The 15,360-nt window shown below is 42.3% G+C and overlaps 1 protein-coding gene across 1 annotated transcript in view; it reads right to left on the reverse strand.

Moving 5' to 3' along the window:
• The window catches only part of Tis11 (Tis11 zinc finger protein), a 34,401-nt gene extending 19,818 nt beyond the window's left edge, over positions 1-14,583 (reverse strand). Inside the window, exon 1 of the mRNA XM_071708821.1 lies at positions 13,701-14,583. Coding sequence (XP_071564922.1) covers positions 13,701-13,760 — 60 coding nt within the window. The 5' untranslated portion in view covers positions 13,761-14,583. The remainder of the gene's footprint in view (positions 1-13,700) is intronic.
• Between the last annotated feature and the right edge of the window lie 777 nt (positions 14,584-15,360).

Below are 15,360 nucleotides of genomic sequence, written 5' to 3' on the forward strand. Positions count from 1 at the left end.
TTCGAATGTCATATTTCTATGACATTCGTAACACAGTTGATTTTGCATATTCCGTCATCTCAGGGTTCAAGGGTTCGTCATAAATTCACGTTAGCAAATTTGTAATCATAGTGCCGCGTGTGTTTCACGAGAATTACCCGTACGGTCGACAATGCGCGACAACACGTATATAGTCAGCGCACAGCCACGGTTGAATAATCGCGCAGGAACCGGCGACATTTTTTCCTCCGCCGCGTTCCTGCGCGCGCCCGTGAACGTGGGTAAGGTTTAATTGCTCGCGAAATACGTCGCCGCGTGATTCAGGCTCATCGGCGTATCGCGCTAATGACTTCAAGGTGCATTAAATCGACGCTCGTACAGCGGACGACACTATAATTTAAGGTACTCTCGACTAAACTCAAGTAAGGGTCACGCCCTGTACAATCCGTCGGCGCTCATTTCTTCTTCTCGCAATTAGCGGAAAAAATGGACACGGTACGTTCGTTACGCATTCCACCGTTTTCCTCGTGACTCGTCCATTAAGTGGATGAAATAATAGAAATATCGTCGCGCGGGAAGCAATGCCTCTCTGCTGTGTTATTAACGAAATATATTTTTCAAGATTCAGTTTAATTGTTTCGGACATGAATGTTAGAAATTTGATTTTATTTCATTAGTACGACAAAATTGAGTTTTGAGTAAAGCTAATTAAAAAATTATAATATTAAGGGCCGGTTGTTCCAACCTGTTGGTAAACTACCTAATAATTAAATCATATACATGTCTTTGTTTATCCTTTACATTAGACAAAGATAGACATATGATTTAACTATTAGTTAGTTTACCAATAGGTTGGAACAACCGGCCATAAATAATTTGTATTTTTTACCGTTCAATTTGATTTTTCTAAAGTATTCCCATGGATATTAAATATTTTATTCAATCATTATGCCATAAGATTAAATGCCGACTCAATTTCATATAATTATCAATAATCATTTAATTGAATATAATGAATAATTCACTGATATTTTGATTTAATTGGATATATGCGCTCTTAGTTTAATTGCATGCATGCTATAAAATAAAGCGTTAATCGAAAACATTACAAATTGACAACAATTGGTAATAATTCAACATAAGAGATAATTTTAAAAATCTTCGACTTTCAATTTAGTCTCGTTGTGGATCCTCATACTATATATACATATACCGGGAATTACCCAGATCGCAAAAAGATGTAATATCGACTAAAAAATTATGATGTAACTATATATAAAAGCAAGCAACGCGTCTAAGATATAAACAAATAAGGTAAATAAATCAGGAGCGGTTATGCATAATACATAAGCCGTGGCTATCCCTGCCGTGGATCCCCGATGAATTCAATTAGTCTCCGAAAGATCGTATCGCATGCAAATTAATCGGGAATTAAGCACCGACATTCCCGAGTTCGCGAGACGTTCGAGATGCGTCGGGCGCATCGGCGCGGCAATTCACGTGCAAAGCGCAACGCGCGCACGATCGTGCGCGCGGCGCATAATACGCGCGCGCCCGACGTGCGAGGAAAGTAACATCTTTTTCCTCTTCTGGTCTCACGAGGTAACTCCTCATTCGTGCGCCGATTCGCGATAAAGAACAATGTGATGGAACAATAGAGCGGTGCGAGTTGATCGTCGTGCCAATGCTGCATGCTAAATTTATCCCCGTGAACCACACCGAGCTGATAGCTACCGAATATACGCGACAAGCCATCGTTATTGCAATCAGTTTTGATGAGCGAACAAGCAATGAAAGCAGATGACGCGACTTAGGCCCGTATTCATCCGTCCATTCGAGTCGTCGAGAAGCAAAGTGGCATGACTCACGGCCTTAACAATTGCGGCAACTAAAAATCCTTCAAAAATCGTTCACACGATAAATGGATTATAAAAAAATATTCAAATAAATTAATATCTTAAACTTTGCAAAACATTGAACTTTGCTTAATCATTAAAAATGTGTCAACCAAAGACGTAAGCCAATAAATATACCTCGTTTATGCCTGTTCAGAATCAAAATCGGAACTAATTAAAATTAGATCGGTTATAATGAATTTTGGTAGCCATCAATTAACGAGCAAAAGAATATACCGCCTGACTACGAACGGGAGAATGGTACTGCGCAATCGAGAGCCGTTCAGTACATCCGCACTCACGGCGAGACTTCACGTACGTGCGGTTCACCGATTCTTTCCGTTCTTTCACAAAAAATAAAGCAATTTCAGCTATGTCATTAATTGCGCAAGCGGAAAGTTACGTTTCTCAAATATGGCAAGGAAATTTAACTATCGGAGTGCCAGCTAGCGTCAGACGGCATTGACGCTCCCGCGTGTGCGGTGAAACACAAGCGGGTGATATATGGATATACTAAAATACGCGTGTACGAGGCCCCGACCGCTCGTAAAATAAGACGCGTGATTCAGGCGTCGGTCGGCCGCGTGACCGCGAAGAACTTTCCTGCGCGGTAAAAGACGCGCGCGGCGCGGCGGGCACACGTGCGTTTACGAGCAGCCGTTGCATACACAACGCGCGGGTGCATGCGCCATCCGCAATGCGCCGATGCGTCACTGTATTGTAACGCGCGCGCGTGTACGTGCGTGCGCGTTTACGCTCGCGGTGGAGGGCTGCGCCTGTTTTCATGCCGCCCGGGCTCTCCCTGGGCTCCTTTGTCTCTCGCGTCTCTCGCTCTGCTCCTTTTTTTTTCTTTTCCCCCCACGTCGTGACCCCACGCTCCCACCTCCGCGCGCTCGTACTCTCTCTCCCGCTTTGCTCTTTTTCGCAGAAAGCCGAGGAAGAAAGAACGTGGGAGACTTTCAGGCCCACAACTCTCCGCGGTTTTTCATTCTCGACGAGCGACGCGAAGACGCCACGTCATTATGCGACAAACATCAGGCGATCGTGGACGATGCCGCGATTTTTATGCGATCGAGTCAGTTTTACTGGGAAATACGCAATCGGAGATAGAATCATTCTGAGAACTTGTGGTCATCAAATGACTCCGTGTGTGTCGATCAAAGGAAATGTTTCTCATTCTTTTTGCGTATATACCTTTACACAAAAGAAAGATTAAATATTTTACGGTCGTTCTTACATTATTGGAATCCTGAGATATCAATTGAGATATAATTTTAAAAATATGATAAAATCCACTAATAATTTATAAACGATTTATAATTGAAATTCAATAATGTACGATTGATTTAAATTTAAAACATTTTACTAACACTTGGGAAAAGATGCACAAAATCGTCTATATAAAAATTCATGAATATTAACGTACAAGACTCTACATATTTAAAAACTTCCTCGAGAAGAATGCAATTAGCATCTCCAAGGAGAAAAAAAACTCGTCGGCAGATAAGATATCTTAACGCTTATATACATGCAATGGCCAAGCTTATACATATATAAAGCAGCATATAAGGCAGCTTCAATTATTTCCGAAGATCGTCCGCGACAGAAAAATAACCGAGTTGGCATATCGCTGGTATCACGGAACGAATTAACGGTAATCTAGCGTTTCCGGCATTGGAACGAACCGTGGAAAATACTAGATTGCAGTCACGTGCGATCTGGTGCTGTAAAGTTTCGACGTACGATCATCTCGAAAGGCAAACGGTGAATGCAGACAATTATTTCGCCAGGAGCGATACGTGGATGCATTTCCGTTTCATATTAAAGCGTGTGTATTATTTCGCTCTTTATTACTCGCGGAATTAATGGCGCTTTGACCGCAATAATCGGGACTTAATCTTCGCCTTGCGCTCGTAAAAGGAAATGCATCTTTTTATTTGTACGTAAATCAAGCCGCGCAGACTTGCATTTAAGGATACCGTGCTATAGACCTATATAGATGCATGAGTGCAGATTTAACTGACTCGGTCTTGTTTTTGCCAAACACGTCTCGCGCATGCTGTATATCTTATCTATTGTTTTGTTAACAGAATTGCGATTTCACTGGCCCGTCTAATTTTCAATGCTTTAATTCCACGCTCGAACGCTACTGTGCATCGTAAACATGCACCGTGCTATAGTCGTAATGGTCAATAAATTAATATCTACGTTTTTAGATCACCGTCTTATCTCTTGTTTCGCAAGTTGCATTAAAAACAATCGTAGAAATATTGCGAAATGCTTTCTTTCTTTGAACTGCCACAAGTTTTCTTCCTGATATTCTATATCTATATAATCCGATCGAGGTAACAGCTGATCAGAAAATACATTTGTTTTATTTTGTTCTTGTTTGGACAGGATATGAATCTAGAACTATTAACGGTAATTATTAACCGCTTAAATCGTGCTTCATTCTCGCTATGAAATAATTTTTAAATAGTGGTCGGACCTCCGCTTTATACTTTACAACGTAAGAAAACACATTTCGTAAATCAAAATTGGAGACAGGAAATATACTATAGCAGGAAATATGAACACTGTCGTCGGATAACCAAAATTACTCAGCGTTTTTTCTGGTCGAAGAACAGGCGAGCTTGAACGAACAATTCAAGTGAACGCAGTGTAATATTGCAAAAAGTCGCAAACAATCGCGCGGACGATCTCGTACGATTTAACGTTGATATCTTAATGTTACCGGTGGCCAGATAGATAAGAAGATAAATCGCACCCAATGAAACGCGACGTTCTGGGGAAAAATAATAGCACACGGAACGAGCATACGCGCGAAGATTAGCAATTAGCAATTTTAATCAAGAAGAAAGTATGACGGTTGTAAGTCAGGGAAATCTCTTTCTTCTAGTCTTAATTGAAACGCGTTGTTATATAGCTTTCGCACGTGGTTAACTTAATTCATCGCAGCGTCAAGATCGAAGAAACAAATTTCATATGTAACAGTAATGGATTTTAATTAAATACTTTCGAGCCGACGTGACTTAAAATAATGACGTATACTATGGCCTAAATATACTTCAGACCATTTATGTTCTATCTTTATAGCTCTTCAAACCTGATTTTTTAAGAAAAAGAATTTCTTATTTTTTTATCTGTAATATATAGAAAGCATAATACCTAACTATCACATCAAAAATAATAAGCTAATGATAGTAATGATGATTCGATGATGATTATTCGGTTTTCTTTCTTTCCATTTGCATTGTTACATCAATTGTACAAATAAATATAATCGATATACTTCACAGTTTTTCTCATATGTAAACAGAAACAGAAATCGGTCCCCGTTTTTTCTTAGAGCGTTACGATCTCCCGTGTTGCCGAAACAGCTCGGATTGGAAACTTCGAGAATCATCGCGTAAATCAAGCGTGAAAGTGAAATCGAGAGCCAACGAGAGACGATCACCCGGTACTCTCGCTTTCTCTCGTGTGAGGTAGAATTTAACCCTTTGAGATTCAATAACCGACGCTTATGCGCTTATCGTATGTACATCGTTCAATATTTTGTAAACAAAAAATTATAGTAATTTTTTAAATATAAAGTGCTAAACAAAGAGTTACGTCAGTTTTATTTTCCAGCATATTTTAAAGAAATATGATATTTTTTGAAAAAGTGACGAAATTATATTATGCAAAACGTTATTATTTTGTGAATAGAAAAACCTGGAATTTTTTATGCCCTGCCAACAAAATAATTGATGTAACTTTTATTAACTTTATGCTGCACCAAGTCTTCGATATTTTTTGATTATATAATGTGTTATTGCACATGACGCAAATGTCCATTAACGTTACGCAACAATGACAATATTGAAGTAAACACAGGACGTTCAATATGATGTAATTTCTCCAAATTATCTGGGATCGAGCGAAAGGTTAAGCTAACGTTCGAGGAGCATCAACGAAGGCGAGCCAATACGGAAAGTGCAAGGTGCGCGGAAATGGCTCGTGTCCTTCCCTCTATGCCTTTTGTGTTCGCCAGTCCCTTTTCATGAATACGGGAAAAGGGCCGGCTTTTACCGTGAAGAGAACCCGTTGCCGTTTGCGTAGCCATTCACGAATTTACGATGAAAAATGACGATGAATATAAATTACTTTGTAATATTGTTTCTTTAAAAAATGAATGTCTTAAGCGCACAAAGAAATATCTGTAATTTGTACATATACTAGTGTTTATTTGAATTAATATAATTCAAATTAATTTTGAAATATTTTCGATAATAGGTATATATTTGATTAGGATATATACGCTTGAAATATAACGTAAAATTTATTTAAAAAAACATAACAAAGACCGGAGATTTTGTTAGATTATTGCTTTGTGAAATATAAATAATTTTGACGGTATTTCCGTAGTGGTATTTATATTTATAGATGCATTAAATATCGTATTGTAAGATGCGTATTCTGAAGCGCACTGCGCTTAAAGTATTACAAAACCACACAATTTCTTTATTTTACTTTCTTCTAAATTTAAAAAGGTTCCATTTGCTGTCGTAGCAATCACAATGTCACAATTATACAATAGTTTCATTATGATTATCGAACTTCTTACATCGCATCTGAACTCCGGCATCACTACTCGTTTATTTTTGCATCGTGAGAAGTGTTCGTGACAGACGAAAACAGGCCAGAACCGCCTAAAAGATCGGGATCGCACAAAAATCCCTGTGTAAAAACCGGCCGAACCTGCCTCCACAATGCCTCGCGAAAAAGCAGTTCCAGAAACCGATGCAACGAGTTGCAGAAGAACGGTCGGGTCGTCGCGTTATCCTTTTGTGATCCGTGCAGCGGATCTTTTCAAAAATATGGGAAAATTTGTCGTGCCGAAGGGAAGCCCGGGGGGGAATACAAAAGAGTGGGAGGAGGGGGCTCGAAGAACGTGCTACGCCAATGCTGACCAGAGCCGGGTACATGAGAAGAAGCAGGGGCAGATCGGTGCACAAAGAGGGGTCTCCCTCCGTGTGTCCCTCCTTCCTTCTCTGCTCCCTTTCATTCTCTCGATCACTCCTTCAGCACCGGCAAACCTGAAGCAACAGGTTCCTACGCCCCTTCTTCATGGCTCGCGTTCACCGAGCGGCTTTTTGTTGCCGCTGCCAATGTACGGGCACGCTGCATGCTTGGGGCGAGGTTTTCGCTTTTAGAAAAATCCAAAGGATTCTGTTGCCGCGGCCGCGCGTACGTATCTCTGCTCCGGAGAGCCTGTTTCGCGAGAGGGTGTCGAAAGAGGTAAAATATACATGGATTTCACACGCTATAAAAGTCGAATTCTCGATATTCGTGAGTATTATACGCAGAAGCACGCAGTTGTTTTGATCTTAATTCTGCTATTTACGATTTATTATTTCGCTCGATTAGTATGCATTGAAAATCCGGTCTGTTTTGTACGATAATATTACCAGAAAATGCTTTCTAGTTGCTCTTGTCGATTATACGGCACTTGTTTAACATATTACAATGCAGTGAGCGAGCTATTTACATAAATTATCAATTATATACATTATTTCGCTTTATTTTCTTACTTCTGACTCAGCTCCACGATAGCCTATCGTATGTAAAATAATTGACTCAAAGTGACTCATCAGGTCGTTCGGTGTGTTTTGTTAAGGCCAAATTAACATTCGCATCCAAATTAATCAATACAGATACGTGACGTGGAAATTTACAACAAAAACAGACTTTTCAATAAAATAAGCTCGTATCGAGCATCACACATGGGTTCTTCCTACCGAAATTTTCACATTTCGCAAGGATCGACACTGATTTTGAGTGCCCGTAGTCATCGAAATATCGAAAGTTGAAAGTCCCGATCGAACGAGTTTCGAAATCGAGCCGAGGAGAAATTGCTGAGGAAAGTTTACGCGCGGTTATCGTCCAAAAGGGAGAAAAGGAAAGACACATCCGCAGCGAAAATACAAGGTTGAAAGGAAAAAGAAAATATCCCAAAAAAATAATGATTGCGAAAATTATCTTTTAAAAACACTTGCGCGTTTTGTCGTTAATGAGAAATCGTGCAATTAAAATTAAAATTCGGGCATCACGAGATTCAAAACAGAGAAATATTTTCAAGAAATGTAGTATCAAGTCATCGTAGCGTGAAGGCAACATGTATCTGCAATTGCGACAGCATTGCGATATCGGTGAAATAAGTTCTCGACATATCGCACATGTTGAAAAGCATATATCTTTTACGCAAAATGACGTATTTTCGCTATCACAAACAAACACGGGGATTATTTTCGCGTATTTGGAGTATCGCGATTTGATTTCGCGCAGATTAAGCATAGGCTATCACCGTTGGTAAAGGTCGGTGAGTGACGACGTCGCGGTGGCGAGGCGCGATAATTATTTCCGAGGCTGCAGTCCGTTTCTTTCTTTCTTTCTTCTCTCTCTCTCTCTCTCTCTCTCTCTTTCTTTTTCAGAATTTGCGTATGCTTAACCGCATACGAATGATAATAAGACGGGAAATGACAAGTGAGCCAACGGCTCGCAGTCGCGGGCTCACACCGGAAATCGTATGATACCACGCGCGCTCGCGCGCCACGCATAATTATGCGACGAAGAGACGCGTAACGACATATGGGCATGCTTTCAGAAAATAATGCTCGCGGTGGCGCGTCGACAGGATTGTCGCAAACCCGATGATCTTCCCGTTCTTTCTGTTTCGCGCACTTGATGCAAGATGTTCGTGAGAATTGACTGGATGCCCTCCCGACCGCAAATAAAGCTAAAAGAAACAGTGGTCGCGATTCTTTGTCGAAAGATTGAGAGTTTCGTGCCAGATACGCGTGCGAACAATCGATTTCTCGTAACGTGCGTTACACGTACCGTACGTTGAATAAGACAAGAGGCGGCAACAAAGCCTGTCGACCTGTCGTCGTTTCGTTCGCTTAGCCTCTCGATCAGTATCAGTTACAACGACGATAACGCATAGGCGATATCGCGTCGTACACACGCCGGGAAAATGGCGGTTTCGCAATATTTCTGCATGAAGCAATCGCGTATCCTTGTATTATTCCTCGTAATGGACGAGCGAAGGATAAACAACGGATGAAAATGATGTTTACAGAGAGATTGTAATCATTCTTCTTTCGCAATATATATGTCATACTGCCGGATAATTGAATATTAATTAAACGATATATGTAGTGAAACATTTTAAAATTCTTTTTACTTATTCCTACCTCATCAGTCTTTATATATCTATTCGGTTTTGTATATTGCATGAAATTACGTCAGATTTTTGCTATAAATATATAAAGCAATATATTCTATATGTATAAGCCGGAACGATATTTGTGTGTAAGTTCGGTGATACATAATATGTATAAAAATAATCTCATGTCTATAAAAATTTCTGACTTTGAACATGTCGAAAGAAACTTGCTAATTATAATCATATAATTAAGGCACAATATGTCATAATAATTAAAACAAAACATATCATATTCAAGATCGAACGTTCGACATCGGTGTAGAATCGACTTACTGTACAATAGAATTTCGTACAATAGATCATACCGAATGAGGTAGCGAACAATCCTGTCGAGGTCACATCGAGAAGTCTCTACATAAATACACAAAACCACACTACAAACACGTAAAAACAAATCGCGTCGTCATACATTCGTCACGTGAACTCGGGAATAAATAAAAGAGAAGAATACGATTTCGATGGGCTACCTTATAAGTAATGTAGATACAGAAGTCATTTGCGGTATGAAAAGCAATGATCTTGTGATCGTGCCTTGATACAAACAACATATACTTTCTTTGTAATAAATTCTATTACATGTATTGCATAAGCTAAGTGATATTTATTGAAGCCTATATGTACACGTGTACACGGAGAATGAGAAGTATTTAGAAAGTCCTACACATTGGCAACAAAAATTACCGACATGCCGTTTGCATCGAGAGAGAATAGCAATCTTGTATCGAGAATAGCGCCATATATTGTCATCCCACGTCACTTCTTTCCTCTTCATTAGTTAAAATTACGGTTAATAAGTACGGCTCGCATACTGTTCGTTAACGACATATTTGCTTTGTTCCGCCAGAGATCCGAGTCTCGTTTAATGTCTCGTCGGCTGTTAATGTGCACTCGAATTTTTCCGAGTAAATATTCATATGTATTTGCCAAAGCGCGCTCGAGAGGAACACTACGCCGCGCCGGGGACGCATAATAAATACGCCTTTCTGTCTCCGTCGTGTTGCACGACAACGGTGCAATCGAGAGTGCGCGGTAAGAACGGAATCGCAAGAGCCAGAGGGAGAGGGAGAGAGAGAGAGAGAGAGAGAGAGAGAGAGAGAGGGAATGTGCATTTGTTAATTTAACACGCACCAATACACTCGCGCGCGTAAGCGGTACCACCGAGTACCAGCGCGATTCCGCGCTTGTGAATAGCGCGCGAATTCTCGTCGTGCGACACGTGCGATGCCGATCGCATCTCCTCGTAAGAGACGCAATAAGATATAAAAATAACACCTCTGTGGAGATGGGGAACAGGCACGGCTGTTGTAAATTCTTTTTTATTTTTTTCTTTTCACAGAAATTGCGGTAGAAGCAAAAGATTATCGAGTAGTGATAAATATTGGTGATAAATATTTCCTGTTTGCAATAGTCGCGTTTCTATATATGTACCATTTGCCATAATTTGTGTTATTACTATTTATTTCATCTTGTTTCTTATACCTTGCTCCTCTTTTACATTTACTTTACGATTGGTTCAGGTGTGAGTGAAATTAATAATTAAACATCTTTATCTCCGCGTTTCGAATTTCGAAAAACGCAAAACTTTACGAACAAATAATCACGTGATGGATTAATTTCGAAAATCAACGAGTTGCAATGCATTATCATTAACTTAATGAATATGACGGAGCCACGTGTTGTACTATAGCTTACACATTTCTAATCGGAGAACAGAAACCTGACATAATGACTTCCGTTAAGCGAAACTTCCTTTTCAGCAAAAGGAATTCATTACAGAAATAATGGTTCTTTACAGCTGATTCGATGTTCTTTTTATGCTGGATTTTAAAATATGCATTTTACAGAAAAGTGTTTAACGAGTGTTTAAAGAAATCCTCGGAAGATTCATTATTTATTGTTAATCGCGGATATCAGCAATTTTCTGCCTTATAGATAAATTAACTAGATAAAAATATTAAAAACACAGCAACATTTCGATTGTCGCCTCGCCATTCGGACTTTTCGCGCGGACGAGTCGTACGATATCTACCATCGGATTTGCAACAATATAGTGTCGACATACATCGGAGCAATTAAAAATTGAAAATCAGCTCTACTCCACATTTCCTCTTAAATCTACGAGCGTCTTCGTGAGAGACTCGACGAGAGGCTCGACTCGCCGTCACACAGAGAAACTCACTCGTCGGAGGAGAAACCAAAGAGAGTGTTGTGCCTAGTTCTCTCTAAGGTGAGAGTCTCCGACTCGACTCGCGACGGTCTTTTATTTACGTCGTGCGAGAACGCGCGACCAGCCCGTCCGAATGATGAAGGCCTTTCGACCTATCGACGCGAAACGAGGAATACGCCGCGTGACTCTAGCAGTGATTACTATTAATACATTCGACTGATTCGACCGACGATTTGGTTTCGATCTCGCCGGGTAGTCATTAACGTAGGTCGCAATTTTTGTCAACTCCGCAAATCAAGTACAAATCAAGTCACGTATGAATATACTGCATTCAGAATCGAAATTCAAAAGTTGAGGGTAAACTATTTGTGAAAAATGTAAAAAATTTCTTCTCTAAAAGATTAAGAATAATCTCATGGATAGGGTCGATTTAATCATTCCCGAAACAATCGAAAACACTTGAGTCGACAAAGAAAACCTTTGGAAATACCACTGTATCGTATCTTATTACAATTTAAGTACAAGATAGTGATCGATATACATATCGGTTAAAAATATTGATATTTCCAGATTATGCATATCTGACAAGATAATAGTAATAAACTGATAAGTGAGAATTTTAACACGATAAATTTTACAAGAATATACTGTAAAATGAAATTTATCATCTATATTTAATTTGTGAGGCAATCCCGATAACAATTTTCAGCGTCGCACAGAAACTGTGTTTGCGATTAAGCAACTGTGTGGCCTCCGATTTAGAAATTTGTAAATTATCTCCCCGCAAGGTATCTCGTTTATCAAAGTTTCTCGATATTTTTTTCCCGTCGCCTGATAATACGGTACAATTGTCAACTACATCGGTATCGCAAGATCGGAGGATATGACGAGGCTAAACAAAGATACGTACGTTACAAACATCGAGGAATGTCTGCGATCAATAATCGTCGCGTTTCAAATCTCGCATACACCTGCCTCGATATCCCGGAGAAAATTTCTTTCGCTTTCTAAATGTCGATATTTTCTCGCTCTGTTACGGACGTGTAGCGCCATTAGACACACGAACGACAAGACGAGCGTCTGTCGGTGGGCTCTGGGGTTCTCTCCATTCTCGATCCAGTCACCCGTTGCCCGATATTTTTCCCGCTCGTATGCCCACGCTAGCTCGAGTTACGGCGCGCCCGTTTCCCGTGTCTCGCGCGCGATCTCTCGATTCACGCGTGCATGTTGTCGTCGCGGGACACACCGCTCCGTGCTCCTCGATCGCCTCCACCGCGGAAGGCGAAACGGGAAACGCGGATGACGGTGCAACGTGGAAACGAGATTCGATCACCCGGCGCGGAAGACCGTCCCGAAACGATACGATCGAGGATTTTAATATCCACTCCGGCGCGGCGAACGGTTATCTTCGACCCTCATCGCGTAAAATAATCTCCGAGGAAAATAAAGCGCTAAAAGAGACGAATAGATCGACGCGATTCGTAATAATCGTAATTACACGCGCGCGGAGAGACGAGTGGATCGATCTCGTACGCAAAGACAATTTGCGATCTATATGCATGTGTGTTTGATAAATTCAAAAAAGGTTCAAGTTCCGAGAGAACTGATCCTCGAATGTTGTTGGAACGTCGTAAAACCGAACCGCGACCACTTCAAAATTCTATATGGTGAAATAAAAATTCTACCTTGTAAATCGTAGAACAAAGCCGCATTGTCCTTTTTTTCTTTCTTTCCGTCTTCTTCTCTCTCCAGGATATACACGTGAACAAACGAATGCGAAATAATGGTTTGTTCGACAAAAAAACTCTTTAACTCTTTCCATATGCCGCGCTTCGCCGCACGAGCCAATCGGATCGAACACCAGCGAACGAATGTTTTGCTCAAATTCGGACTCCTCGTTCGTTCTACGTGTATACCTGCCGGAGTAGAAACATCTACCTGCGGATATCCGGCTGTAAACCGCTCAACGAATGGAAAGGCACACGGGACAAAGCCGGAGAACGGCGATAGATCAAAGAGAAAATTTTGGGAAAAAAAAAAGTTCGGCAGGGAGTCCGTGCAGTTATACTCCCAGCGGCGCAGAATAATCAAACTAATGCCCTTGGAGAGTTAACATTCGTTTATTTTACAACACGAGGTTCGAGCGTGGCGGATTGTCTTCGTCCGTCCGTCTTTTGTACGTTTCGGGTATCATATGCGCGACATCGGGTACGTTTCTCTTCTAAATAATCGGGTAAAGTCAGATACATTTGTTTATAAAATTCGAACGATCCGGGCTTCGAGGGGAGCAGCCCGGTAACGTCGCGTACGAGCCTGCGTCGCGTAAACAATACTTATAAATAACGTGCGCGACGATCGAAATCTTATGGAGACTGATCGGATGAGTTCTTACCTTAAAGAGATGCTCGCCGCAATCGAACATGGAGGTGTTACTCATGACGGCGGTCGACATGTTCCCCGGGTGTCGCACAAAAACACACTTTGTACCTGGAGCCCGTCTCTGTCCGATCCTTTTTCCCTCCTTCTGCCTCTCTCGTCCCTCTCGCAGCGGGCGCGCGAAAAATGTAGTCGGCGTTGGCGGCGGGAAGAGGGGGGGGGGAAAGATGGGGGAGGAGAGGAAAAAAAAACTTTCCTCAGAACACAATAAAACTGCCACTACGACCGTATGCGTCGTTATGCGATGCCGCCGCCGCCGCCGATGTCGTCGTAGCTCGCATCTGAAGCACCCACGCGTGTAAAATAAACAGTACGTGTCCCGATCGACACGTGTCTAATAACGTTTGATAATAATAAAAAAAAAAAACAGGAACGAACGAGCGGGCGTGCGCGCGCGCGCGAATACGGAGAACGTATGCTTCTCGAATTCGTGCTTCCTGGCACGGTTCGACCGGCTCTTTCTGTCTGTCTGCCTTTCTTCCTTTCTCTCTCTGGATCGACTTCGCGACAGCGATAACTCCGTCTCCTCGCGTGTGTGTCGTGTCGAGTTTTACTCGTCGTAAATACTCGCGTAGATCGACAGGCGGTTTCTCTCTCTCTCTCTCTCTCTCTCTCTTTCTCTCTCGCTGTCGCGCGTTTTAACGAACTTGAACTTGGCACTTTTCTTTTCCGTTCGTCGACTTTACGCCCGTCGTTGCGGAGAGGGGAAGAAAAATCTTACCGGGGATCTTTTGCGTGCGTCCGGTATAACCACCGTGCGTTTTAACGTTTAGGACAGAGCCTCCCAAAGCTGACTGAGAGCGCCGCCGACTGAAAGTCGTAGCTTGTGCTCCGCGGGAGGACACGCACACAGGCCGGGGTTACTCTCTGCAGCACCGACGCGCCGGCCAATCGCGTGCCGTCCCGCCGCGTCGCGTGGTGGGGGGTTGGGGGGGGGGGGAGACCGACCGACCGCCGCTCCAGTCCGACGTCCGACGTGGCAATTGCGCGCGCGGCGCGCGGCTCGGACTCACGTGAAGTTAGGCCTGGTTAGGCCGTCTCCGTCGGCATGTCGGCGCTCGATTGTCCTCCACGGCTCCCGTCCACCACTCGTTCCGCCGCGCCTCTCCTAATCCCGCAGGCCCGGGCTCCCTTATTGGACGGGACTCGGGGTCGCATCCCTTCGAGGCGAGTTTTGATCCCCGGTCCCCGGTCCCCGGTCCCCCCGGGGGCTAGATCGCGAGACGCGGCCCCGAATTTCCCCGATGCGCGATGGACGACGCCGAGCGTCGCGCGTCCCGTCATGGAGTACAAAGCGAATTTCCCTCAGCAAGGTTGTATTCCGAGATTCACTTGATTATTGCCGATTACTTTTTTTTCTCTCTACATGTCGATTAGTCGGGTGAGAGCAAGTTACGCCAGACTTTCTGTAGAAACGATAATAGGATCGTAACAGCATAATAGGACGTTGCAAAGAGGCTGACAGCTTTTTATTGAGATTCCAACGATCTCGCCGTAAGAACGTTACGCTTCGCGGAAACGCTAGATTCTTTATTCTTTTACAAAAGGGCTGGACTCGCCAGAATCCCGCAGCGCACTTATGTAATAAATATTGCGAATGTACGTAACGAGCACTA

Source organism: Temnothorax nylanderi, unplaced genomic scaffold, assembly GCF_030848795.1.
Source record: "Temnothorax nylanderi isolate EJ_2023f unplaced genomic scaffold, tnyl_v1.0 TNYL_tig0001_pilon, whole genome shotgun sequence".
Classification (NCBI taxonomy): domain Eukaryota; kingdom Metazoa; phylum Arthropoda; class Insecta; order Hymenoptera; family Formicidae; genus Temnothorax; species Temnothorax nylanderi.